The sequence below is a fragment of the Ipomoea triloba genome, chromosome 9 (assembly GCF_003576645.1).
Source record: "Ipomoea triloba cultivar NCNSP0323 chromosome 9, ASM357664v1".
NCBI classification, from domain to species: domain Eukaryota; kingdom Viridiplantae; phylum Streptophyta; class Magnoliopsida; order Solanales; family Convolvulaceae; genus Ipomoea; species Ipomoea triloba.
Genome location: NC_044924.1, coordinates 3932766 through 3960459, shown reverse-complemented (window position 1 = coordinate 3960459; position 27694 = coordinate 3932766). Strand labels below are relative to the sequence as shown.

Here is a 27694-nt window from a genome sequence, read left to right as displayed (position 1 = left end):
CAAATTTTATGGTACGTTTCAAAATATTTATGAGTATTCATATATATGCTTTTGATTTTATCCTTTTCATTTGATTACTTGCATTAACGTAACAATTTGAATTTAGATGACGTTTGATAGTCAAAATCAAATTTTATAGAGAATTTAAGAGGTGAAAAATAATTCTCATGATTGGTGTAATCTTTGACTTAATAAAGTTTGAGTCAACTAGAAATCTAATTCCATGATATTAAGGAAAGCGAATCTAGCGGATATGATTTTTTTTTTTTTCTGAGTGATTGAGAATATATAAAATTTATTTATGTATGTATTTATTCATTTTGGTGCCAAGTTAAAAGACTGACTCCTAAATATAAAAAGATATCTCCTCTCATTACGCAGAATAATGACACTATTTATCGAAGGAAATTTACATGCATCTAGATACATATGAGTTGTGCATGATGTTGTGTTACTTTAGGTGTTATTCTATTTCAACTTTTGTATCTATACGTTTTACCGTTTGTATGTATATATAGTTAGTTGTTAACAATTATGAGTGGTATACATGCATACATAAAAATATTATATATATAATAAAATTATTTATAACAAGTTATAAATAATGTATTAATAAACGTTATGAAATGTTATTACTTTAATGATAGAAGGGATATGGAGGAATTTTAGAGAATGAGATTGATGGTGAGGAAATGGTTTTACTCCCCGTCGCGTACTACCCTCCCTACCTTGTCTCATTCTTGTTTTATTTTTAAAATACTAAATTACGAGTAAAACAATAGTTATATTAAATAATTTATGATCATAAATATTACAACATTCCAATAATATACTTTGTGTATCAAGACATTTTGATTACATTTATTTCATTCTTTATTTTTTAAAATTTAATACAAAAAGGTGTACACGTCAGCATGCCAGCAGTGGCGTATATAGCTTTTCGTTACACTTTTGTGCGGCTGGCACAAAGTATACCAATGGCGCCGACCCTCAACGGTACACTACTACTAATACACTTTCAAATAAAAATTTGTGCAAAAATTTCAAACACCTAAAAACAAAAACGTTCGTTACAAAATCTATTCTGGTTTCTTGAGTCGAAGGATTAAAGTCAGCTACAAGCTCCTCTTCTTCTCCCTCCACAACAACAAGGAATAAAGACGAGCTTATACCTCACTGTTCTCATCGTTGCGTACAGACAATCAGACACAGCCCATAATCCCAGACTCGTATGCGCTTGGCTCTTCTTTCCATGATTCTTCTTTTTCATAATTTCACTTCAATTACTTATCTAAACTACTTTAATTTATGCTGTATCAATCAAAGCTCAAAACTTTTTTCAGTATAATGTGTGCGCGAGCTGTTGTTCATTTGGTGGGTTTAGTGGATACTGCACTCCGTATTCTTTGTATCGAAAGATGTGAGGGGTTTTTGAAACTTTTTGAATTCTCAATTATGGGTCCTGTTAGTTTGACTGAATAACTTTACCTTGGTGCTATGAACAGTCTTCTCCGTTTTTTTTTCTTTGTTTTGCTCAGAGAATCGAATTCTGAGAATGTTGTTTAGCTGAGTTTGCTTTCGGATTTCATTATTTGTGCTGAAAATTCATATGCTTTTAGGGTTTTAAGGAGGTTTCTGTGATAAAGTTGTGGGCTTTCAGAGATAAAAGGTCAGGGAGAAGAGGAAGAAGGGATTTTGGAGTGTCCGAGGTTGCCATTGCTGATGATGGGTAGGGCGAAGAGTGAAATTTGTATGAGAATGAGAGATTTCATGGTTTTGGCCATTTTTGCAGCTTCAACTTGCTGGGGATTTACAGACCCTAGAGATGGTAAGGCTTTAAGAGCATTTTTGTTGGTGTTTTGTTTTTATTGTATTTTTCTCATATATACATTTTCCATTCTTTATTTCTAAGCTATAGCTATTTTGTGCTTTCCTGTTGTTTGTATGCGAAATTCAGATCTTGTTTTCTACACAGTGATAAACAGTGACCTTGTTGATGGGATCTTAATTTACTTTTGTTGTATTCTTGTTTTTTCAGTTTACGCTATTAATAGTATATATGCCAGTTTGGGCTTCCCTCTGCTTCCTGGGTGGGTTCCATTTGGAGGAGATCCCTGCGATGAGCATTGGCAAGGTGTGCTCTGTGTCAACGCCAATATAACTGGGATGTAAGAATGTTCTGGCTTTCGTTGCTTGTGATTGCAGGGTTTATGAGTTAGTTTCTGATGTTATCAATGTTATTCTGATGGACAGTGTTCTTAATGATTCGAATTTGGGTGGTGAGCTGAGCGAGGACTTGGGAAGTTTTGCTTCGATCATACAAATGTAATTGCTTAAACTTTATTCAGGATATAATACAATTTGAATGCAGAGCATATTATGTTGTCTTTGTAGCTGAGCCTGAGTTATCATGATTCTGGAAAGTTTGTCTAAAACCTGCTAGTGTACTGTGTAAAACTGCCCATTTTATTAATTTTTGTGTTTGTTATTGATTCAGAGATTTCAGCAACAACCACATTGGAGGCAGCATACCATCCAATTTACCTAGTACTGTAAAAACCTTGTATGTACCAAAGTTGTAACCTCAACTAAGCTGCTATAATGAAAACAGCAGGCCACCGTTTTCTGCAAGCATAAATCATTTTTTTTTTGTCTATAGTTTTCTTTCAGGTAACCAGTTCACAGGGAGCATTCCAGATTCACTATCCACGTTAGGCCAACTATCTGACTTGTATGCTCTTTCTTTTCCACCCTCACATTTTCGTTTAGTGTGGTTTTTAAAGATTTTTGTTATTTTATTTTGGTTTTACTCTAATGCTCCCTGTAGTTCACTGAGCAACAACAATTTGACTGGAGCGATACCAGATGCTTTTCAACAGCTTAAATCTTTGATAAATTTGTAAGCATTCTGGTTTTTTTTTTCTTTGTTTTTATGCTTACTCTCTCAGATACAAGTTGAGATTGGAGCTTTTAAATTATATTGCAGGGATTTGTCTGGGAACAACTTGAGTGGTCAACTTCCTCCTTCAATTGGGAATTTGTCATCGCTCACCACCTTGTATGTATTCATTGATTTCATTTTCCTTAGTTTCTAAATAAAGAGTCGACTTGATGGACCTCTATGTTGTAAAGAAAATAAATGCTTATGCCTGAAGTACTTAATGCAAACATAAGATTATTTAGGAATTTTGGTTTGGCCTTCTACTTATGAACCTTTGCATTGACCTTTTGCAGGCACTTGCAAAACAATCAGTTGTCTGGTTTCCTCGATGTTTTACAGGATCTTCCTCTAACAGATTTGTACTCTTCTATCCCCAACACCTGAAAACTGTATCTAAAAGTTTCAATTTTTATTGGAAAAGATTTTTATTTTTATTTTTTACTTCTCTTGGTTCCTCGAAATCATCTCCAAAGTTCAATATTTCATCTCTAGCTGATCATGCTTTATTCATTCACAGAAACATAGAGAACAATCTGTTCTCTGGGCCTATACCCGATAAATTACAGAGCATACCAAACTTCAGGTGACAATCAATAACCAATACTGCTTTATCACTTTAACCAGGTGACAATTAATGATGTAATATCTGCTTTGTTTTGCAGAAAAGCTGGAAACCCTTTCAACACTACTATCATCCCTTCACCACCTGCATCGTCACCTTCTCCATCATCATCATCGCCATCCCCATCACCATTTGGAGTTCCTCCTCCTCAATTAGTACCGCATAGAGTAGAAGCTACAGGACCCTCAGCACAACTTCAAATTGGGCAAACGCATAATGGTTCAAGGAGCACCAGGTGGATTGTTATTGCAGGACTGGTGATAGTTGTACTGCTTCTCCTAGGGTTATGCGTTTATATGTCACGATACTGCAAAAAAGGACAAAGTTCCAATAAGGAGCACAATAGACACGATATAAGTGCATATAATTTACCCAGGGAAAACCCCATGTACGACCAATCTTTGCAGAAACCTGATTACCGAGCAGATAAAGGTGAATCAATGTTTCTTATCTCACTGAATCTGGTTTAAAATGGCTTCTCTTTCCTTCTTGATAAATAAATAACACAGCTAGACTTGTCAATGCCATGAGCAGTTGTAAAACCTGTGACTAAGGATCAAGGAAATAATAGCTCAGTAACAATGCCAGAAACTACATGGACAAAATATTCGAAGAGAAAGCCTTCTTGGTCTGAGAAGGATGATGATCATCAGTTGGATATGACAGCTGTGGATATCCTGCCACCACCCCCACCTCCTTTCTTAACCCTCCCTGCTGAACGGATGATTCTAGATGCAAATTTGCCTCCAATAACCACACGGAAGCTTGCTTGCATGAACTTGAGCTCTGAAAAGTGCTACACTGTTGCTGCTCTCCAACAATATACGAACAGCTTTTCTCAGGATAATCTTATTGGAGGAGGCATGCTTGGCAGAGTGTTCAAAGCCGAACTTCCTGGTGGAAAGGTAAGTATGAGTCTGGCACCTAACATACTAAATGCAGTTGTTTTGATGCGTGCAGAATGATTATGAAACTCTAACCCTTTTTTTTTTTTTTTAAAGCTCTTGGCAATCAAAAAGTTGGATACAGCTTTGGCAAGTTGTCAAAGTGATCAAGATTTTGTTCACCTGATCTCCACAATGTCAAGACTTGAACATGAAAGCATTGTTAGACTCGTGGGTTACTGTGTAGAACATGGCCAGCGGCTACTAGTATATGAGTACTACAACAATGGCACCCTTTATGAGGCATTACATGTTGATGAGGAGATGCATAGACAACTTTCATGGAATGTTCGAGTACGCATTGCACTTCAAGCTGCCAGAGCTCTAGAGTAAGTATAATATAGTATAGAACCTATGTTCTTCCATTATATATATCTTAAAAAACACCATATTTAAGCTGTTATTATTCAGAAATTGAATCTTTGATGTTTTACAACAAAGGTATATGCATGAGGTCTGTCACCCACCAGTTTTGCACCGGAACTTTCGATCTGCTAATGTCCTTTTGGACAAGGAGCTCACCGTACACGTTTCAGACTGCAGTCTGGCTACTCTTGTGCCGTCTAAGTCAATGGCTATGGTAATGCATAATTAGATTTTTTGAAAAATGTTAATTTTGGTGTTGATATCAACACTAAAGAATTGTATATCTGTTTTTCATTTCTGCATGATCTCTTTTTAGCTCTCATGAGAAACTAGTCGGTAACAAAAATAGTGACATATTCTTCTTACAAAGTAACCAAACTTTCCAGAAAAATATTGCTAACTTCAATTAAATTACGTATTATGTATCAGCTGCAACGTTGTGGTTATGGTGCACCAGAACTTGAACTGGGAAGCTATACTTATCAGAGCGATGTTTACAGCTTTGGAGTAGTTTTGTTAGAGCTACTCACAGGGCGGAAATCTTATGACAGGTAACATTCATTTGTTAGAGCTACTCAATAAAATATCAACTGTTAACAAAGAAGCAACTAATAATATGAACTGCATAAACTTAAAATTCTAGGTCACGGCCTCGAGGCGAACAATTTCTGGTTAGATGGGCAGTCTCACAACTTCATGACATAGATGCATTATCAAGAATGGTTGATCCTTCTCTAGCTGGTGCATATCCATCCAAGTCTTTATCTCGGTTTGCTGACATAATTTCATTGTGCATCCAGGTCAGTGTTTATTTTTCCTCTTGTATATTTACGAAAACTGAATGCTTTCAAGAGCTTTTGGAAGAGGAAGATGCTTTTTCTAATTGCTTAAACAGAACTTTCAATCCATCTGCAGATTTTATATGATTTGATTTAGTTTCGGGGAGGGAGAGGGAACGTATCACTCAAATTTAAATAAAAAACAGACAAACAACTGATCAAACTTGGGTCTTAATATCATATTTTGCTACAAGATGAAACAGAAAATGTGCTAATCCTTTATGTTTTAATATCATCTCTTTGAATTGGACAGCCGGAGCCCGAATTCAGGCCACCAATGTCTGAAATCGTCCAGAATCTCCTACACATGATGTAGATACCTTTGAGAGCAGGGACTGAAAGAAAGGATATTAAATCTGGGAATGGATGTTTGTGGTTGCTTATGTTTAGTTGTGAGGTACCAAGAGAACATGTATCATCTTAGGTACATGTTTTAATAGTACAAAAGTAGCTACATATAACATTTCTATGATTCTTGGATGAAGAAGAGATGTAAATATTATTCTTAGTGTAGTGGCTTGTTTGAAGTTGTTGAGTGGTATCTCTTTTGTATCCATCTCTTTTAGTTTTCCATCTCCATCTTGCAAACTGCCTTATGTTTCTGCTGCTCTGCTTCTTATGGCTTTAATTGTAGTGACTCTCCCATATGGGAGGTCATGAGATCGAATTTCAGTGAAGGCGAATTGACTCTTTATACTTTAATAGGTTGAGAAAGTATAGATGAACAGATACTAATATACTATAATGTAATAGGGTCAGTTATATTATAAAAAAAGAGAGTTAATAATCAACCACTTTTTCCTTTGGTTTCATCTTATGGTTTTATAAATATTTATTTTGACAATATAGGAAATATTACATGGTTCTTGAACTAACCTGAGTGATTGAAACCGTTCCGTCTTGCCCCCAAACGTTTTTTAAACATTTTCTAATTTCGTTTTGAATATGTAAAGCGAAACCTATAAAGTGACACGTATTAACCCTATTGCTATTTGACCCACAATTAAGTCTTCGCTCCTATCTTTATCAGTCGACGTGATGTGGAAACTTGGGTTCATTCGAGAATAACGTGATGAACATTTCTTTGGAGAGCAGTGACAAATATAATACTTTGCCCACCACCACTAATAATTTATTACAGAAAAAGGATGGATATTGACCCCTCATGTCGTATTATATTTGTGCTATGCATAGTGAAGATGTGTTGCATGCGTTAGTACAGTTGTGTGTGATTTCTCAAAGCAAGTTTGGTGTGAGTCTCGTTTGACCGTTCCTAGCACTGTAGAGGAATTAGTAATTGCTTGGTAGGATTTTTTTGCTTCTTAATCAATGTTAACCTACTAAAATTCTTTTTGGGTTCAGATGAATTTGAAACTTATTCGAATTTGATGGCTTAATTGCTATTCTTAAATTGCTATTCGAATTTGGTGGCTTAACAGCTTGTACTTTGATTTGAAGGGTCACACTTGTGTGAGATCGTCTCACGGATCCTTATTCGTGAGACGGGTCGGGTCGGGTCAAAGCACCATGCAAATGTCATACTTATATGTGCAAATCTCATACTTATATGCTCAAATATAACACTAATCAAAAATACAATTTTTGTTACTTATAAGGAAAAAGTAATACATTTTTCATAATAAGTAATGTTGACAAGTGCCTCTCACTTATATGGGCAAATATAATACTTTTGAGAAAAAGTGTAATACTTTTAAATCGAAATGTAAAAGTATTGTATTTTCCATTAAAAGTATTACATTTACCCTAATAAGTAACAAAAATTTTATTCCTGATTAGTATTACATTTGAGCATATAAGTATGGCATTTGTGCATATAAGTGTTACACACGCATCTTGGCCCTACCCGACCCGACATGTCTCATGGTGAGACGGCCTCACACAAGTTTTTGTCTTTCCAATAATATGTCGAGTTTAAACTTTAAACTTTTCTTGACAAACTTTAAACTTTCCATAAATAGACCTACACCGGCTACACGCAGCTTTTTTTCGTTCCCATTTCGGAATATTTGAGTTGACTTTTTTTTTTTTATGCGGCATAAGTCCCGTACGTCATTGTCATCGTTGTAAACCAAGAAAAACTGCGTTTTATATTCACGTACTTACGTGTTTGAAATCATATATGTCCAGTTTAAACTTTTATCCGGCTCGTCTGTGAGCAAGAAAGATCTCATATATTATTTTCTCTGAAGCCATGGATTTCCAGAAATGTGTGGTTTTCCTATACCTTTCTACTCTCAACCTGTTATCAACAGCACAGCCTGCTCTCCAGTACAGAAAATGCGGAGCAAGTGAAAAAAATTACACACAAAACAGCACATACCACACCAACCTTAACACAGCTCTTTCGTCCCTCTCGTCTAACCTCAACCAATACGGATTCTCCAATGTTTCCCTGGGCGATTCTCCCGACAGGGTGAGCGCCGTCGCGCTGTGCAGAGGTGACGTGGAGCCCGACATATGTCGTAGTTGCGTCGAGGATGCACGTCGGAGGACGGTGCATTCGTGTCCCAATCAGAAGGAGGCTTTCGGAGGGTACGATAAGTGCATGATCCATTACTCCAACGTTTCCACCCTGGGTTCCTGGTCAAGGTTTCCTGAGATATACTTAGGGACAGCGTATAATTCCTCGAGCCCAGAACAGTTCAATGAGGATTTACAGAAATTGCTGGGGAGTCTACTAGGCCGGGCTGCGAATGGTTTCCCCTTACACAAGTTTGCGGCGGGGAGTACATATGGGCCGGAGTTTGAGACCATATATGCGGCTGTGCAGTGCTCCCCTGACTTGTCTGCTCAAGCTTGCTCTGATTGCTTGGTTTCTGCTTTTGCTGATTTACCTAGATGTGGCACATGCATTGGCAAGAAAGGGGCCGGAGTTATAAGGCCTAGCTGCAATTTTCTCTTTAATACTGAACGTTTCTTCAATTATACTTTGATTGGACCTCCACCACCCCCAGGTCACATTCTATTTTTCTTACTTTACATGCATATCTACGTAAATAATCAAAAGCTTTATTTTTCTGGATGCAACTACATACCCTAGCTGAGTTGGTCAGACGATTAATTTGATTGGTAACTATAATGTTACAAATTCGACGTCTATTGGTCTTCTTGATTTAAACTGGTTAGCTAGGTTGATTTAGTTCCTTGAGGTCTTTTACCAGCTAGGAGTCTGATCTATCCATTGCACACTATCAATAGTGGTGACATGGTTTTCCTCGTTATCTAAAAAAATGCTTTATTTTGTGGAGGCAACGTAATCCTTGTCAAGTTAGTCATACTATTGATTTGGCAGCCATAAGGTTACAAGTTCCACTCCCATCGAGAGTGATCTATTGGTCTAACTTCTTGGTTTAAGTTGGTTAGCTAGATTGGTTTACTCTTCGCTTGCCTAGTACACACCATCGTGTAGTGGCTGCAGAATTTCCCTAGTCACCAAAAGTAGGAGACTTTTTAGTGTTTTTTTTTTCTAGTTTATATATCATCGTCTTTTTTGTTAGACCCAAGATACATTTAAGTCCATACCGTACTGTCCGTTAATACCAACTCAATTAAGAAGTAAAGTGCTAGTCATATTATATTAATTTTTTCATACTAAAAAAGGTTTTGAACTTTTGACTTCTTTTAAAAGATGTGAGTAGAGGGTCACTTATATCAATCAAATTAATTAAAAAGTACTATAATATATTTTAATTGAAAAGAATTACATGTACCCATAAAATGATATTAGTATCTCACAGACAAGACATTCATATAATTAATGCAAAGCTTTATTTTGTAGGGAATGATGCTCCACCACCAAAATCAGGTGACTTTCCGTGTTTTGTTTAGTTTTATTATATTTTATATTTGCATAAGTAATAAAGTTATTTATCGTAATTTTCCAATTACTCATATATTTCATTTTCCAATTAATTTAACTTGGTACTTACATATATTCATATAAGTAATTGAATAATCTTAATTTACAGGAAAAAATGACAATACAGTTCGAACTATCATCATCATCGTGGTCCCGATTGTAACAATTATTATTACTCTTACTCTATGCATTTGCATTATCTTTAAAAAATGGCAAAAGAGGAAGCTGATGAGCGACATGGACGATAACCTTCACATCCATTTGACTTGTAGCACCAATTTACGTTTTCTTATCATTTATTATTATTTTTTTTATTTTTTTTTTGTAATTGAGGAGAGAAACTCATAATAACTATCAGCTCAAACTAAGAAGGTCAATAAGTTATTTTTTTGAAAATTAAATTTACAATCTTGTGATTACCAAATCAACAGCCTGACCAACTTGATCATAATTTTGTTTATTGAGGATGAAGTTCGGGTATAAAATTACCAATGTCTCATCTTGGAACATATGAATTTGTGGCAACTACTAGAAAATATGGAAATAATAACATAATTGCTATGAGTATTTCACTATTTATATACCATTTAGAGAATTTACAACATATTTGATTCACATAATAAATAGAGAATAGAATAATATTATTATAAATAAACGTATTACTGGTAAGAATGAATGATAAGTGATTACTACTTGTCTTGTCTTTGAACTTGTGCTCAATTTGTTCTTATCATTTTATCAAACACTATGAAACTTAAAATAAACTATTTATATACAGAGCGCAGTATATTGACCACTGGGATTTTTAACTCAAAGTTTATGCCAAGTAAGAACATGGAAAGTTGTGTTTTTATCCCTTGGAGCAGTTTTCCTATCTTGGACTGTACCCTTGTGCTATATTTACTTGTCTACTTCACTTGGTCAATTTATTTTACTCTAGTCCACCTACAAGTTTAGGTTGGGTACACATCATATCACTAATAGTTTCATATTTGTTCTGTGAAGTTGTGGATGAAATTAGTTCTGTGGATGACATTAGTACAGTGGAGTCCATACAATACAACTTTAGTGCTATTCAAACTGCTACAAACGACTTCTCGGATTCTAATAAACTTGGACAAGGTGGATTCGGTCCTGTTTACAAAGTACGTTAACTCTACTATCATTCAACTACCATTCATGTTAGTGATTTAATGTAGTAGTTATTTCTTATTGATGATACTAGAACTCAATAATTATGTTTTGCATGATTGAATGCTTAAACAATTTAGGGTGAACTTCCAAATGGACGACAAATAGCCGTGAAAAGGCTTTCTGTTAATTCAAGACAAGGTAATTTAGAATTTAAAAACGAGGTCCTTTTGGTAGCCAAACTTCATCACAGAAATTTGGTGAGGCTGCTTGGGTTTTGCTTGGAGGGAAGAGAAAAGCTGCTTATATATGAATTTGTTCCTAATACTAGCCTTGATCACTTTTTATTTGGTACTGTTCTCTTTTATCTCTCCATGATTCTTTTTATAAAACTCTTCTTTCGTTGTTCAATTTTGATGTTGTAATCCACTTGTCCTAGACTTTGTCAAAAGAAAATACTTGGATTGGAAGACACGTTACAAGATCATTGGTGGCTTTTCTCGGGGACTTCTTTATCTTCATGAAGACTCTCGCCTTCGTATTATTCATCGCGATCTCAAAGCAGGCAATGTTTTACTAGATGCAAAAATGAACCCAAAAATCTCAGACTTCGGCCTGGCAAAAATGTTTGACATAGATGAAAGCAAAGGCAATACACGCAGAATTGTGGAAACTTAGTAAGCTTCTCTCACACACACACACACATATATATATGCAGACCACCTTCATTTTGGTCTGTAACTGACTCCATTTCCTGGAAGATGACATAATTCTTAATTATTCTGGGTTATCTAAATTGCAGCGGATACATGGCGCCAGAGTATGTAATGCATGGTCAGGGACGGAGGCAGGATTATATGTTGAGGGGGGCCGATCGCAATATAAGGATGAACAATTAAATACATTATTATTATTCATTTAATATATACCAAAATAGAATTGTTTGCATTTTTAGTCTCAGGACTATAGTGTCACTTGCAGGATTAGTCCACGACTTTCAAACTCTACAATTTTAGTCTACGACTATTGTTTTTGTTGCAAAAATGGTCATTTTTCAGTCAACTAGTCGCCAAAAAAATTCCAGCGATTTTTTTTGCCGGAAAAAAAAATCGGTAGACTTTCCNGGGGGGGGCCACGGCCCCTGCAAGTGCTATGTGGCTCCGTCCCTGTGCATGGTCAATTTTCAGTTAAGTCTGATGTTTTCAGTTTTGGAGTGTTAGTTCTGGAAATTATAAGTGGACAGAAGAATGGCTATTTCAAAAACAGAGAATCTGCAGAATACCTTCTAAGCTATGTGAGTGTAAACAACATTTATATATATAAAACAATATATCTGTTTGATCAGTTGGGCATGCAGTGAGGATGAAATTAAACTGTATGTGACAACATACAGGCTTGGACACAGTGGCGGGAAGGGACAGCCATGAATCTGGTAGATCCCATCCTGAAAGGAAAATCTGGTGCAGGTTCATCAGTGGGTGAAATGATGAGGTGCATACACTTGGCATTGCTTTGTGTGCAAGAAAACGTTGGAGATAGACCAACAATGTCCACAGTTGTTCTCATGCTTAGTGGTTTTTCTATGAGTCTTCCAGTGCCATCTGCACCAGCATTCTTCATTCACAGTACTCTCAGTCCTGAGGCTATGCTGGAGCGTAATGAAGCTGCAGCAGCTTATTCATCGCAAAATGAGGCCTCCATTACTGAGTTATATCCCAGATAGATATAATAATCATATCCAAGAACACAACACTCTGATCTCGTGTCACAAGATACCATCTTCCTTCCACCAACTCCGATCCTCTTGTAGTATACGTGTTCTTTCACTTATGATTCACAAATTCCCTTTGAGTACACTTATTTTTGCATGAGTGGTTGGTGGTAATTCTTGGCATAATTAACCATCTTTCACTTTTCAGAGAGGTAATACTTGACAAAAAAATACTATATGTAGTCTCAAATTTTACTCCCACACCCATAGTCTTGATGTAGACACTTTTAGCAGGACCCGTATAATGAAAATGCCTTATAATATGGTTCTCTTGAAAATATTTAAAGAGAAATGGAATATAATTGAAATTTCATGGAAAATAAATTTCAAGAAAATGAATTCCATTGTTTGGTTGTTGGAAGAAAAATGACTAGGAATATAAATTTCAATGTTTGGTTGGGTTTAGAAAGGTAATGAATAATGAATATAAAAATCAATACGCCCTTAATAAGATGAATGAATAAAAAGATACCTATGTAATTAAGAAACTTTCATAAGGTAGCTATGAATGAACTATGATATTAATACTCAAGTTTGATCGGTTGTTTGACTGTTTTTTTATTTAAATTTGAGTGATAATTTCCCTCTCCCTCCCCGAAACTAAATCGTATAAAATCTGCAGATGGATCAAAAGTTCTTCCTCTACTACTCTTTATGTGCTAGATGTATTTTCAATATGAAGGATCAAAATCATGCTGCATTGATTAGGTCCCAATCCAAAAGCTCTTGAAAGCATTCAGTTTTCGTAAATATACAAGAGGAAAAATAACACTGATGACCTGGATGCACAATGAAATAATGTCAGCAAACCGAGATAAAGACTTGGATGGATATGCACCAGCTAGAGAAGGATCAACCATTCTTGATAATGCATCTATGTCATGAAGTTGTGAGACTGCCCATCTAACCAGAAATTGTTCACCTCGAGGCCGTGACCTACAATTTTAGTTTAAATCTATACATTTAAAGCAATGACTCCATATTTGGCTACAAGATGTAACAGAAAATGTGCTAATCCTTTATGTTTTAATATCGTCACTTTGAATTGGGCAGCGGAGCCCGAATTCAGACCACGAATATCTGAAATCGTTCAGAATCTCCTACACATAATGTAAATACTTTTGAGAGCAAGGACTGAAAGAGAGGATATTAAATCTGGGAATGGATGTTTGTGGTAGCTTATGTTTAGTTGTGAGGTACGAAGAGAACATGTATCATCTTAGGTACATGTTTTAATAGTACAAAAGTAGCTACATAACATTTCTATGATTCTTGGATGAAGAGATGTAAGTATTATTGATTATTCATATAGTATAGTGGCTTGTTTGAAGTTGTTGAGAGGTATTTCTTTTGTATCCATCTCTTTTAGATTTTGACATTATCATGAGTGTTTGTTTTTGTTTTTTTTTAGTGCTGCTGATACACAAAAAGTCAATACTGTTTCTATTGAGTGCTCGTTGTTTCTCAGTTGATGTATTCCCTTCCGTCTTGCCCCAAACGTTTTCTAGTTTCATTTTGAATATGTAACGCTAGGATTACCAAACGTATAAGTGACACGTACTAACCCTATTGATATTTTCTGCTATGCCGTGTTTTCTTGGATTATTCCTCTCTGATCTGGTTTGACTCTTTATCAGTCGACGGGTTTTTATAGAAAAACTCGGTTTGAAAAAGAAAAATAAAAAACTCGTTTTTATATAAATATGTAAGACCATGTCCTGTATGTGGAAACTTGAGCAAATTATATCGTGGACCGTGGTCCACAATGCATTGTGGACCGCGCTTCAAAACGACGTCGTTTTGATTAATGAAAACAGACGGATGAATTCGCGCCACTCACTTTCAATTCATATACACTGCAGTTACATTTCAACACAACTACAGTTACATTTTGATATAACTACAGTTTCATTCGATAATATAGAAACACAAATGTGAAACTGTTATTCAGTATCTGTTCATATACACTGCAATTACATTTCAACACAACTACAGTTACATTTCGATATAACTACAGTTTCATTTGATAATATAAAACACAAATGTGAAACTGTTATTCAGTATCTGTTCATATACACTATAGTTACATTTCAACACAACTACAGTTACATTTCGATATAACTACAGTTTCATTCGATAATATCAAAACAAATGTAAGGCAGTATCTTTTGAGATGAACTTGAGTTCATTTGTGAAAAAGGTGATGAATATATTGAAAACGGTTCAAGAATAGGTACCAAGGATTTGAGAGCGCATAGTTTGGAACTTAAGAAGATGTGTTTTACTATATGTACTCTTAAATCTCTCTTTAACTCTTTAATGTGGTGGGTACTAATAAGCTAATTCTTTTATGTGAGTCTCAATACAAATATTTATATCAAAATTTTGTGTGTAAGACTAAAAGTTGAGAGTAGAAAATGAAAGTACATATAGTAAATTGTGATCCGTTAAATCTGGACACGTGCAGTGGATGGCTATGATAACGAGTATATGAGAAAAATATACAGATGATTTAGATAGAATAAATATTTTTTATTACTGAGAATTGCTTGTCATCTCCCAATGTATGAAGATCTATTTATATACATATTTTGGGCTAGGAATCCTACAATGAATAGAAATCCTACGATTGATAACAAGCTCTGAAGTAAAAAAAAAAAAAAAAAGTTAGAATTAATTTGATCTATCAATTTGGGTAGATCAAGGTTCATGATTATTAACAAAAATAAAGGAAAAATGAGAGTGCTAATTTTATAATTATTACAAATTTAAAAGTTTATAATAATTATAAAATTGGCACCTTAATTTTTTTTTACTAAAGCTATCCATCATTGATGCAAGAACCTGGATGAGTGGCTATAATCATGATAATTATATCATGAATAGTTTATATTGCACGAGGAAGCTAGATAGAAGAAATTAAATATGAAACTTTTGATGATTTGTATACTTTTAGGACTGGAAATTAATGCATCACAACAATAGAACAATTCTTAGACCATATTCTTGTTTAAATGATCACAAAAATAATTTTTATACTAGAATTGTTATTATGTGCATCATCACAATTTCAATAAGTATTATGATTTAATTGATTTCTATTATAAGTAATAACAACTATCCTAGATTTGATCCGACTTACAAATGTCTCACACTTGTGTGACTCTTTTGGAATAATTTTTAGCACTCTAATATGAACCTTGAGCCTTGAGCCTTGAGCCTTTTAACTCCTGTCAATGTCATCAATATTCTACCTAAATTGAGAAAAATTAAATTTTATATTTTACTGGTGTCTCGTCAAAAATCTTTAGTATGTGTTGATTTTATATCAAATTAAAATAAATATTCCTTCTCAATTACGAATTATTTAAACTGATAATTGAATTACGAATTACATAATTATTATGAAATATTATATATTACTCCCTCCGTCCCATTTTACCTGTCTTACTTTCCTTTTTAATCCGTCCCAAAATTCTGTCCACTTTCCTAAAATAAACATCATTACACTTCTAGTTTTCCTATTTTACCCTTTTAACTATCTGATATTCATCCACCCAAATATTCTCAAAAGACGTGCCCATTTAAAAAAAGGTGAATACATATCTCTACATTTATTTTCAGATTTGATTCTTCATTTCCACTTTTCACTTTTTTTTTTCTTCCTGCAACTTCTTCATTCCCACTTCACAACTTATAGAAGAAATCAAGAAGTGGGTTTCTTCATTTTTCTTCCTGCGTTTCTTCACTTTGTTTCTCCTCTCCGTCGGAAACAAGCCCCTACACCATTGCCGTGTAGCTCCTGCTGGCAGAAATAGAGATTCTGTGTAGCACGAAAGCATAGACGAACTTGGTGTTGGATACATGGATCTACATTTGATGAATGTTCAAATACATGGATCATAGAGTTTTGGCGTTGGATCTACATTTAGATACATGGATCTACACTTCTTATACTCAAATATTCTTATAATTCCTCTTTTTTTTTTTTTTTTTTAATTTTTATAAATGAGTCTCGCACCCAAAAAAAAGCTAATGAAAGATGATTCAATTGTTTGCAAATGAGATTGAAGAAATATACATATCAGAAAACTTCTCAAATGAGGTGAAGAAAGAAGAAGAAACGTACTGTACCAAAGTCAGAGAGTCCAGGGGCATAAATGGAAAAGAAGTCCACTTTCTTTACTTACCTTAAAATCCGTGCCAAACTTAAGTAGGACATTGATTTCGGGACAGAGGGAGTGTATGCTCAACTTTAAACTCTTCTTGACAAAACCCAAACCATGCAAAAAAGTCAAGTTTCCATTAATAGACCTCCACCGGCTATACGCAGCTTTCCGTTCCCATTTCTTGACAAAACCCAAACCCGTGAGTTGACTTCCTTTCCATACGCGGTAAGTCTTTTAACTCCCGTCATTCTCATCAGTTTACCTAAACCAAGAAAAACAAGGTTTTATATTCACGTACGTGCGTGTTTGAAATCATCATGTCCAGTTTAAACTTTTATCCGGTTGGTCTGTGAGCAAGATCTCATATATTTTCTCTGAAGCCATGGATTTGCAGAAATGTGTGGTTTTCCTATACCTTTCTAGTCTCATCATCCTGTTATCAACAGCACAGCCTGAGCTCCGGTACTCAATATGCGGAGCAAGTGAAAAAAATTACACACAAAACAGCATATACCACACCAACCTTAACACAGCTCTTTCGTCCCTCTCGTCTAACCTCAACCAATATGGATTCTCCAATGTTTCCATGGGCGAAAATCCCGACAGGGTGAGCGCCGTGGCGCTGTGCAGAGGTGACGTGGAGCCGGACATATGTCGTAGTTGCGTCGAGGATACACGTCGGAAGACTTTGCAGACGTGTCCCAATCAGAAAGAGGCATTCGGAGGGTACGATGAGTGCATGATCCGTTACTCCAACGTTTCCACCCTGGGTTCCTGGTCAAGGCTTCCTGGGATCTACTTGTGGAATCCAAATAATTCCTCGAGCCCAGACCAGTTTAATCAGGATTTAAGAACTTTGTTGGACGATCTACGGGGCCGTGCTGCGAATGGTTTCCCCTTACGCAAGTTTGCGGCAAATAATACTGGTGGGCCGGACTTCCGGACCATATTTGCAGCTGTGCAGTGCTCCCCTGACTTGGCTGCTCCAAATTGCTTTGATTGTTTGACTTCTGCGTTCGAAGATTACGCAGGATGTGAACAATGTAAAGGCAAGAAAGGGGGCAGAGTAGTAAGGCCTAGCTGCAATTTTCGCTTTGAGACTGAGCGTTTCTTTAATTTTACATTGATTGGATCTCCACCTCCACAACCAGGTAACATTCACTGATCTATTTTTACAATTCATAGGAATCATAGCTTTAAGATGTACCATAACCCTGTTTGGTAAATGATTTTAGCTGATTGGGTTAGAGTGTATAATTAGAGATGATCATGGTTTGATTCGAACTGTCCGATTCAAACCAAATCGTGCACGGTTAGAACCATTCGAACGGTTCCAGTTTCAGAATTTTTGGAACCGAAACTGTCAGTTCAGGTTCGGAACTAGAGGGTGCCAATTTCAAACAGGAAAAAAAATGCTGATCATATTCATTTTTCATACAAGAAGAGATTTTGAACTTCTTTTAAGGGATGTAACTAGATGGTCACTTATACTAACGAAACTAATTAAAAAGGACGAAATACTTAACATATTTTAGTTCAAAAGAATTACATGTCCCAATAAAATGATTAATTAATGCAAAGCTTTATTTTGTAGGGAATGAAGCTCCACCACCAAAATCAGGTGACTTTTCGTGGTTTGTTTTGTAAAATATTTACATAATAGAGATCTTTATTTAATTGTGGTTGAAGTCTTGAAGGTCTACGGTAGTCAACGCCAAATGACTTGTCACTGACAAATTATTGTGTGGACCATAGTTTACGTAGCTGTATAGATCATAAATGCAATATACATTTTTAATATATTAAAAATATATTATTTAATTGTATAAAAAAATCATGTACTTCCAAATAATTTACTTTGAATATATTAAAAATGTATTTTATTTATTTATAATTTACACAAATGTGTGAATCATTATCACGGAATAATAATTGCTTTTCAATTACGCGGCTCGTTATCTCTGTTTTTGTTTTGTTTTGTGTGTTTTTTTTTTTTAAAAGGTAATTTACATATCTAATCCAAAGCTTTAATTTGTAGAGATTGAAGCTCCACCACCAAAATCAGGTGACTTCCCGTGTTTTGTTTTGTTTTATTATATTTTATATTTGCATAATAATAAGTACTAATAAAGTTATTTATCTTTTCTTAATTAAAAATTTATTATTAATACCGAGTAAATTATATATTTCTAACTTGGTACTTACATATTCATATGAGTAATTGAAGAATCTTACTTACAGGAAAAAATGACAATACAGTTCGAACTATCATCATTATTGTGGTTCCGATTGTAACAATTATTATTCTTACTCTATGCGTTTGCATTATCTTGAAGAAAAGGCAAAAAAGGAAGTTGATGAGCGACATGGACGGTAACCTTCACATCCATTTGGCTTGTAGTGCCAGTTTACGTTTTCTTATCATTTTTTCAAATTGAAAAAAAAAAACTCACAATAATTATCGACTCAAACTAAGAAAGTCAATAGTTGGTTTTACTAAAAGTTAAACTTAGAATCTTATGCACTTGTAGTTACTAAACCGATAGCTTGACTAATGTGACCATAAAAAATGTTGTCTATTGAGGATGAGATTCAAGTCTAAAAATACCAATGTCTCATCTAAAAACATATGGATTTGTGGCAACCACTAGAAAAATATGGAAATAATAACATAATTATGCACAAGGATCCCTCTTGTGACCAATTGAGATGCCTATGCAAACTAAATAAACTTATTATTGGTAAGAATGGATGATAAGTGATAACTATTTGTCTTGTCTTTGAACTTGGGCTCAATTTGTTCTTTTCATTTTATCAAAACACTACGAAACTTAAAATAAACTATATAAACAGAGTCGCAGTATATATATTGACCACTGGGATTTTTAACTCACAGTTTATGCCAAGTAAGAACATGGTAATTAACTTGTGTTTTTATCTCTTGGAGCAGCTTTTCTTTATTGGACTGTACCCGTGTGCAATATTTACTTGTCTACTTCACTTGATCAATTTATTTTACTCTAGTCCACCTACAAGTTTAGGTTGGGTACACATCACTAATAGTTTTCATATTTGTTCTGTGAAGTTGTGGATGAAATTAGTTCTGTGGATGACATTAGTACAGTGGAGTCCCTACAATTCAACTTTGGTGCTATTAAAACTGCTACAAACAACTTCTCAGATTCTAATAAACTTGGACAAGGTGGATTTGGTCCTGTTTACAAAGTACATTAACCCTACTACTATTCATGTTAATACGTAATTTAATATAGTTATTTCTTACCGACTATAACTCAATGATTATGTTTTGCATGGTTGAATAATAAACAATTTAGGGTAAACTTCCAAATGGACGAGAAATAGCCGTGAAAAGGCTTTCTGTCAATTCTGGACAAGGTGATTTAGAATTTAAAAACGAGGTCCTTTTGGTAGCCAAGCTTCAACACAGAAATTTGGTCAGGTTACTTGGGTTTTGCTTGGAGGGAAGAGAAAAGCTTCTTATATATGAATTTGTTCCCAATACTAGTCTTGACCACTTTTTATTTGGTACTATTTCTTTTATCTCTCTATGATTCTTTTTATAAAACTCTTCTTTTGTCATTCAATTTTGATGTTGTAATTCACTCGTCGTAGACTCTGTCAAAAGAGAAAATTTGGATTGGGAAACACGCTACAAGATCATTGGTGGCATTTCCAGGGGACTTCTTTATCTTCATGAAGACTCTCGTCTTCGAATTATTCATCGCGATCTCAAAGCAAGCAATGTTCTACTAGATACAGAAATGAACCCAAAAATCTCAGACTTCGGCATGGCAAAATTGTTTGAAATAGATGAAAGCGAAGGCAATACAAGCAGAATTGTGGGAACTTAGTAAGCATCTATCATATCTATATATATATATGCAGGCAACCTTCATTTTGGTCTGTAACTGACTCCATTTCCTGGAAGATGACATAATTCTTAATTATTTTGGGTTATCTAAATTGCAGTGGATACATGGCACCAGAGTATGCAATGCATGGCCAATTTTCAGTTAAGTCTGATGTTTTCAGTTTTGGAGTGTTAGTTCTGGAAATTATAAGTGGGCAGAAGAATAGCTGTTTCAGAAACGGGGAGTCTGTACAAGACCTTCTGAGCTATGTAAGTGTAAACAAAATTTATATAAAACAATATATCTGTTTGATCAGTTGTGCATGCAGTGAGGATGAAATTAAACTGTATGTGACAACATACAGGCTTGGACACAGTGGCGGGAAGGGACAGCCATGAATCTGGTAGATCCCATCCTGAAACGTAAATCTGGTGCAGGTTCATCAGTGGGTGAAATGATGAGGTGCATACACTTGGCATTGCTTTGTGTGCAAGAAAACGTTGGAGATAGACCAACAATGTCCACAGTTGTTCTCATGCTTAGTGGTTTTTCTATGAGTCTTCCAGTGCCATCTTCACCAGCATTCTTCATGCACAGTACTATCAGTCCTGAGGCTACGCTGGAGCTTAATGAAGTTGCAGCAGCAGCAGCTTATTCATCGCAAAATGAGGCCTCCATTACTGAGTTATATCCCAGATGAAATCCATTTTTGATCTCATGATGAACTTCCTTATTTTGTGTAGACTTTTTCTCTTCTTTGCACTCTTCTCTTTAAAGGGGTTATGTTCATGCTCAACTCCATTATATTTCATCTTCTTTAATAATGTGAATCTTCTGCAATTATAATCCTGTCACTATATATACCACCCTTTTTCTGCTATTCCGATTAAAATGTATGACGGCTCAATAACCACACAACACAACGGTCACCAAGCGACTCATCACATGATCAGACTTTTAAAGGCTTTTGATAAGCATAGCTTCACCCCCTGATCTTTATTAGATATGTGGAGAGCATATCAAATGACCAGCGCAGCATGTGTCCCGTTTTCTCTCAAGGACATTTATTGCATTTAGAAGGAGGTGAGTTATCCTAACCTACACTATTCTAACTAGAGCTTCCCCGCCCCACGTGGTGGGATTGTATGTAATTAGTTTCCCGACCACCCCTTTGACCCTCAAAATTGCATCATTCCATCTCAGTTAGCTTCCTGGTAACATTCCTCCTTATATTTAATTCATATTTCAATAGGATTAATTCTTGTAGATCCGAATATGTATTATTCAATTATATTAGTGAATTTTGACCTAGTCCAACTTAAAAAGATTTGTGATTTAATTTTCTCCTTTTTGAATTTTCACATAAAATGTCTTGCCTCATTATTCATTTTGTAACTACTCGTCTTGATTGTATAAACTGACCCGAATGAATGAACATTGTCAGGGAGTGAGAGATCGATTTAATAGAAACAGATAATATATTTAAGAAAATATATTTTATTTAAAATGGTAAATTAAATTAACAATAATTTAAAAATCAAATCAGTCCACATAGATATCAGCGTGTCAAATCTATTGGGCAGGGAGGACATCCACATGCTATTTGGTATGATGGGAGGATTTGGATAGTGGAGGTGACTAATTGTACTTTTCTTAATTCAATTAAGTGATTACACTTTTCCATTTAATTTGATGGCTATTTAAAATATTTTTCCGTCTAAATTTACTTTGAAGATGAATTTTGAATTATATTTTTTATTTGTTGAATATTTAATGTATTATATTTTTAAAAAATTAAAAAAATATTACATTCTATTATGGGATTTATGGGGTCTAAATAGACAAAGCTATATTCTTTTCAAACCGACCTACGCAGCGACCAAAAAGACGAAGACCCCTAGTCAACGCCTTTGTCAGTCACTCAGTCCTTAACCAGCTGGCCAATTGGGCATCCAAAAAGTAAAGGTTCTCTCCATCAATTTCAACTACTTTCTAGTTCTTCCCCAGTTCCCAGAGTAAAATGAGTGTATACATAGTCCAAAACAGCATACAATTTTTGTGAGTTTGAAGGCATGGATTTGCAGAAATGTGTGGTTTTCCTATACCTTTCTACTCTCATCGTCCTGTCAGCATTAGCCCAGTCCGAGGACCACCCGTACGTGGGATGCGGACTAAGTGGAAACTACACAGAAAACAGCATCTACCTCAGAAACCTTAACACGGTTCTCTCCTCCCTCCCGTCCAAACTCAATAAATACGGATTCTGTTATGTTTCCACGGGCGGAGTGAATGCGGTGGCGGTATGCCGCGGCGACGTTGTTGAGGCGGACATATGTCGTAGTTGCATTCAAGATGCGGCTAGGTTGACGCTACAGAGTTGCCCTAATCAGATAGAGGCATTTGGAGGGTACGACAAGTGCAAGATCCGATACTCCAACGTTTCCACCCTAGGTTATTACTGGTCGTTTTCCAGCCTCCCTCCGGTCTTCTTGTGGAATAGGTTTAATGTGTCGAGCCAAGAGGAGTTTAATAAAGATTTAAGGAAACTGCTGGAAGGTCTCCGAGACCGTGCGGCAAACGGTACCCCGTTTCTTAAGTTTGCAGCGGGTAATATATCTGGGCCGGACTTAGAGACCATATATGCAGCTGTGCAGTGCTCCCCTGACTTGGCAGCTCAAGGTTGCTCTGATTGCTTGGTTCATATTTTTGAACAACTGCCTCAATGTCCGTGCTATGGTAAGCGAGGGTCTATAGTACTCAGCTCTGCCTGCAATTTTCGCTTTGAGACGTACAAATTCTTCAATTCTACATTGGTCGAAACTCCTCCACCACCACCACCAGGTGACATTCTGTCTTTCTATTTATTTTTGTATTGTTAGCTTTAAGCAATGTTGCAGAGTGTGTTGGGCTCTAGTCCGGCACCTAGTGCTTAGAGCATCTAAGTTGCCTAGAAATCCGAGTATATTGCTTGTCTCTATTTTTTTCATGATAAAAGTTGTTAGACTGTTATAATTTCCAAACTAGTTAATAATATGTTAGATTATTAGTTGATTTGAGCACATATATATTTGGAAGAATATAGAATAGGAGTAGCTTAACAAACAAAAAAATCACTCCACCAAATTGAACGCTTACTAGGTTGAGTTAGACACGAACTCAGCCGAGTTAGCCAGTTAGGGGCGTTGAGTTAGGCACCCAACTCGACGCTTAAAACGCCTAGTCAACTGGTCAACTAAAAATCACTTACAGGGCGTTTGGTTGGGAGGAGGGAATTATGGTGAAAAAGAATTGTAATTCGGTGGAATTGCAATTCAATGAATAAAGTAGAAATTGAAATTACAGTGTTTGGTATGCAGAAATAGGAGTAAAGGAATTGAAAGGTAAGAAGTGACAAAATGACTAAAATGCCCTTATGTTGTGGTAGATGTTGTAGTAATAGTAGTAGTAGTAGTAATAATAATAATAATAATTATTATTATTATTATTATTATTTTGAAAGAATTATTATTATTATTATTATTATTATTTTGAAAGAATTATTATTATTATTATTATTATACTTATTATTATTATTATTATTATTATTATTATTATTATTATTTCAAATAATAATAAAAAAGACAAAGGGTATGAGAGGAGGGGCAAAATTGTCTTTACACCAACAAATTGCCCCTCCTCTCCACCGAATTGCAATTCATAGGGGGTACCCCATGAATTGCAATTCATCATTTGGAGGGAATTGCAATTCTACGGAATTGCAATTCCCTCCAACCAAACACTGTAGTTTGAGAATTCACTGAAGTGCAATTCCCTCCAACCAAACACTGTAGTTTGAGAATTTACTGAAGTGCAATTCCCCCCAAACTACATCCAACCAAACAGGCCATTAAGACTGAAATTGACCTCAGTCTAGAGGTGCCTAGGCAGGGGTCTAAGTTGATTGTCTATTTTTACAACACTTGCTTTAAAGTAATTCACATGTCTGCATAGCTAATCCAAAGCTTTATTTGTAGCCGCCACTAAAGCTCCATCACCAAAACCAGGTAATTATTCTTTTGTTTTGTTTTGCCGTATTTTATATGTGATTTTTACGGTGACCGTAACAAGGTTAAAGTAATTGAGATCTTTATTTTATAGTGATTGTTTCTCCACCACAGAAATCAGGTAACTTCCAATATTTTTTAATTTGTCGACTACTTTAACATAGTATCTACATATTCACATAAGTGATTCATAAAGTTTGTTTGTTTTTTTTTTTTTTTTTCAGAAAAAAATGACTATACTCTTCGAACTATAATCATTATTGCCGCTCTGGTGGTAGCAATTGTTATTCTTCTTAGTCTATGCGTTTGCATTGTCTTGAAGAAAAGGCAAAAGAGGATGCCGGAGAACAAAGACATGGACGGTAACTTTCACATATATGATATATCCATTTGACTCGTCGCACCATTTTACGTTTTTATCCCTGGACCCACCTTTGCGATTTGAACCGTACCTCTATCCTAATCAAAATTATCTCAGTTAATATATTATGTATTTTATTTAATAGGTTATATATATGCGTGTCCAAATTATGTACTTATAATAAATATAATACGGAGTATATATTTTCTGAAAGTATATAATATGTTAATTAAAAATACATAATATATTAACTATAAAAATTGATGCAATTATTATTTGGCCACTTCATTTTGTCCATTTATTTTACTCTAGTCCACCTACTGGCTAGTTTAGGTTGGATAGCAATTACTAATATTTCTTTTTATATTTGTTTTGAGAAGTTGTGGAAGAAAGTACTACCGTGGATGAAATTAGTATTGTAGAGTCTCTACAATACAACTTTGTTACTATAAGAACCGCTACAAATAACTTCTCAGATTCTAATAAACTTGGACAAGGTGGATTTGGTCCTGTTTACAAGGTAAATATTTTATTAAAAGTTGTCACTCATTTTAGCTATTCAATATGAATGTGTTGTTTCTTACTAACAAGAACAAAATGAATGTGTCTTGCATGATATAATTTAGGGTGAATTTCCAAACGGACAAGAAGTAGCGGTGAAAAGACTTTCTGGTAATTCTAAGCAAGGTGATCAAGAATTCAAAAATGAAGTCCTTTTGGTAGCCAAACTTCAACATAGAAATTTGGTGAGGTTACTTGGGTTTTGCTTGGAAGGGAGAGAAAGGCTTCTTGTATATGAATTTGTTCCCAATGCTAGCCTTGACCACTTGTTATTTGGTATCTTTTCCTTCATCTATGTGATTTTCCTTATAAAATTCTTCTTCAATTCGATCTATCATTCAAATTTAATGTTTTAATGGACCTTGTAGATCCTATCAAAAGAGAAATTTTGGATTGGGAGATGCGTTATAAAATCATAGGTGGCATTTCTAAGGGGCTTCTTTATCTCCATGAGGACTCTCGTTTTCGCATCATTCATCGCGATCTCAAAGCAAGCAATGTTCTACTGGACGCAGAGATGAATCCTAAAATCTCAGACTTTGGCATGGCGAGGCTATTTGAGTTAGATGAAAGCCAAGGCAGTACAAGCAGAATTGTGGGAACTTAGTAAGCACCATACATATATATTTAGATCATTAATTATGACTATAATTCCTAATTTGGCATATGTATATATGCAGTGGATATATGGCACCGGAGTATGCAATGCACGGTCAATTTTCAGTTAAATCTGATGTGTTTAGTTTTGGAGTGTTGGTCTTAGAAATTTTAAGTGGACAAAAAAATACCTGTTTCAAAAACTGGGAATCTGTTCAAGACCTTCTAAGCTATGTAAGTGCATATTACACACACACTAACACAAACACACATATACCTATATATATATAGCAATGTTTGGTTTGTTGGGCATCACTAATTAATGAGATTAAACTACTGTGAGTGCAGGCTTGGAGACAGTGGCGGGAAGGGACTGCATTGAATCTGGTAGATCCCTTTCTTCGAGGCAATTCAGGTTCAGCGCCTGAAATGATGAGATGCATACACATGGCGTTGCTGTGTGTTCAAGAAAATGTTGCAGACAGACCAACAATGTCCACAGTTGTTCTCGTACTAAGTAGTTCTTCTCTGAGTCTTCCAATGCCATCCGCGCCAGCATTCTTCATGCACAGTGCTATCAGCCCTGAGGCTCCCCTGCTGCGTAATGAAACTGCTTATTCATCCCAAAATGAGGCCTCCATTACTGAGTTACATCCCAGATGAAATCCATTTTCAATCTCCTGATCGATGATCCAACTTCTTTATTCGGTATAGGCTTTTTAGTTTTATCTTCTTTGCCCACTGCTCTTTAAAGGGCATGCAGGGGTTGCGTTCATGCTGAATTCCATTTCATCTTCTTTAATATTGTGAATCTTCTGCATTATGTTCCTGTCACTATACCACCCTTTTTCTGCTATTCCAATTAATAATATATATGTATGGCGGCTCAAAGTTGTTGTTTTGTATCCCTAAACTATAACTCATTTCATACCATTCCTCTAATTTATCAATTTTCCTAATTTTTGACAGGCTATCTAATTTTAAAATATTTTTTTAAAAAATAAAGACGAAGATTCTTCGTCTCCATAGTTGGCCCGACAGAGGATCTGAGAGGATGTAAATTATGCTAACTCAGTTGACATAGAGACTAGACTTTTGTTTACTGCACACAATGATCGATTACTTCTACACTGTCGCTGGTGAGATTTAATCACATCTTTCTCTCCAAACATCATCCCTGAGACCAATTGAAGCTGCCTAGGGGGCGACTGGTATAATTTTTTATAAAAGGGAAGGGATGGGTTCGGTATTACGCTAACCTTGGCTAGTATAGTTGACATATTTAATTATTAGGTATATGATAGACATATTCATGACAATTAATATTATATATAGTTGTAATAAATTGTATATTTACTTTTGATTAGAACTTAGAAGTAATATTTTTCATCTGACTTGTCAATGGGCAAGGATCGAAACTAGGTCAATCCAACCTTCCACTTTGAGCTACATCAGTATAATTGAAACTACGCTATTCACGGGAGATGTATTACTTTTTAATTACAACGTAATTGTTTTTATTATTTTTTATAGACTTCGAAAAAATTACATTTTAGTTACAAAATATTACACGTCCACACAAGAATTTTTTCTTTTT

General features: G+C 35.3%; 3 protein-coding genes across 5 annotated transcripts; all 3 read left to right on the top strand.

Moving 5' to 3' along the window:
* Positions 1-1043: 1043 nt before the first annotated feature.
* Positions 1044-6285, top strand: LOC116030877 (protein STRUBBELIG-RECEPTOR FAMILY 3-like). Of its 3 annotated transcripts, none has more exons than XM_031273237.1 (17): positions 1044-1229; positions 1661-1828; positions 2039-2168; positions 2254-2325; positions 2498-2563; positions 2660-2731; positions 2828-2899; positions 2987-3058; positions 3235-3300; positions 3459-3524; positions 3604-3995; positions 4098-4468; positions 4565-4836; positions 4949-5087; positions 5303-5424; positions 5517-5673; positions 5966-6285. In XM_031273237.1, the coding sequence occupies exons 2-17, from the start codon at positions 1723-1725 to the stop codon at positions 6026-6028; spliced, it is 2238 nt and encodes a 745-aa protein (XP_031129097.1). In that variant the 5' UTR covers positions 1044-1229; positions 1661-1722; the 3' UTR covers positions 6029-6285. The 3 variants fall into 3 exon arrangements, with proteins under 3 accessions (XP_031129097.1, XP_031129095.1, XP_031129096.1); XM_031273235.1 differs by having other exon boundaries at positions 1620-1828; XM_031273236.1 differs by lacking the exon at positions 1044-1229 and adding an exon at positions 1303-1420 and having other exon boundaries at positions 1620-1828.
* Positions 6286-7924: 1639 nt separating this feature from the next.
* Positions 7925-12446, top strand: LOC116029139 (putative receptor-like protein kinase At4g00960). Its single transcript, XM_031271041.1, has 9 exons — positions 7925-8687; positions 9512-9538; positions 9702-9831; positions 10605-10737; positions 10864-11074; positions 11163-11400; positions 11526-11557; positions 11872-12017; positions 12117-12446. The coding sequence occupies exons 1-9, from the start codon at positions 7925-7927 to the stop codon at positions 12444-12446; spliced, it is 2010 nt and encodes a 669-aa protein (XP_031126901.1).
* A 4542-nt stretch (positions 12447-16988) lies between these two features.
* LOC116029138 lies at positions 16989-26760 on the top strand. The gene is made up of 18 exons (XM_031271040.1): positions 16989-17814; positions 18258-18284; positions 18702-18728; positions 18905-19036; positions 19749-19888; positions 19999-20209; positions 20297-20534; positions 20654-20804; positions 20900-21232; positions 22572-23376; positions 24549-24578; positions 24673-24699; positions 24803-24940; positions 25320-25459; positions 25566-25776; positions 25869-26106; positions 26181-26331; positions 26446-26760. The coding sequence occupies exons 1-18, from the start codon at positions 17046-17048 to the stop codon at positions 26758-26760; spliced, it is 4083 nt and encodes a 1360-aa protein (XP_031126900.1). The 5' UTR covers positions 16989-17045.
* The last annotated feature ends 934 nt before the right edge of the window (positions 26761-27694 follow it).

What these genes read in the sequence shown, in the direction of transcription:
- LOC116030877 (XM_031273237.1), top strand. Translation starts at nt 1,723, where the DNA reads ATGATGGGTAGGGCGAAGAGTGAAATTTGTATGAGAATGAGAGATTTC. An exon ending in TTGTCATCGCTCACCACCTT is followed by an intron (nt 3,059 to 3,234) that starts GTATGTATTCAT and finishes GACCTTTTGCAG; the next exon opens with GCACTTGCAAAACAATCAGT. An exon ending in CAAGCTGCCAGAGCTCTAGA is followed by an intron (nt 4,837 to 4,948) that starts GTAAGTATAATA and finishes TTTACAACAAAG; the next exon opens with GTATATGCATGAGGTCTGTC.
- LOC116029139 (XM_031271041.1), top strand. Translation starts at nt 7,925, where the DNA reads ATGGATTTCCAGAAATGTGTGGTTTTCCTATACCTTTCTACTCTCAAC. An exon ending in TGGACCTCCACCACCCCCAG is followed by an intron (nt 8,688 to 9,511) that starts GTCACATTCTAT and finishes TTTATTTTGTAG; the next exon opens with GGAATGATGCTCCACCACCA. An exon ending in GCCAGAGTATGTAATGCATG is followed by an intron (nt 11,558 to 11,871) that starts GTCAGGGACGGA and finishes GGCCCCTGCAAG; the next exon opens with TGCTATGTGGCTCCGTCCCT.
- LOC116029138 (XM_031271040.1), top strand. Translation starts at nt 17,046, where the DNA reads ATGGATTTGCAGAAATGTGTGGTTTTCCTATACCTTTCTAGTCTCATC. An exon ending in TCTTGACCACTTTTTATTTG is followed by an intron (nt 20,210 to 20,296) that starts GTACTATTTCTT and finishes CACTCGTCGTAG; the next exon opens with ACTCTGTCAAAAGAGAAAAT. An exon ending in AGCAGAATTGTGGGAACTTA is followed by an intron (nt 20,535 to 20,653) that starts GTAAGCATCTAT and finishes TCTAAATTGCAG; the next exon opens with TGGATACATGGCACCAGAGT.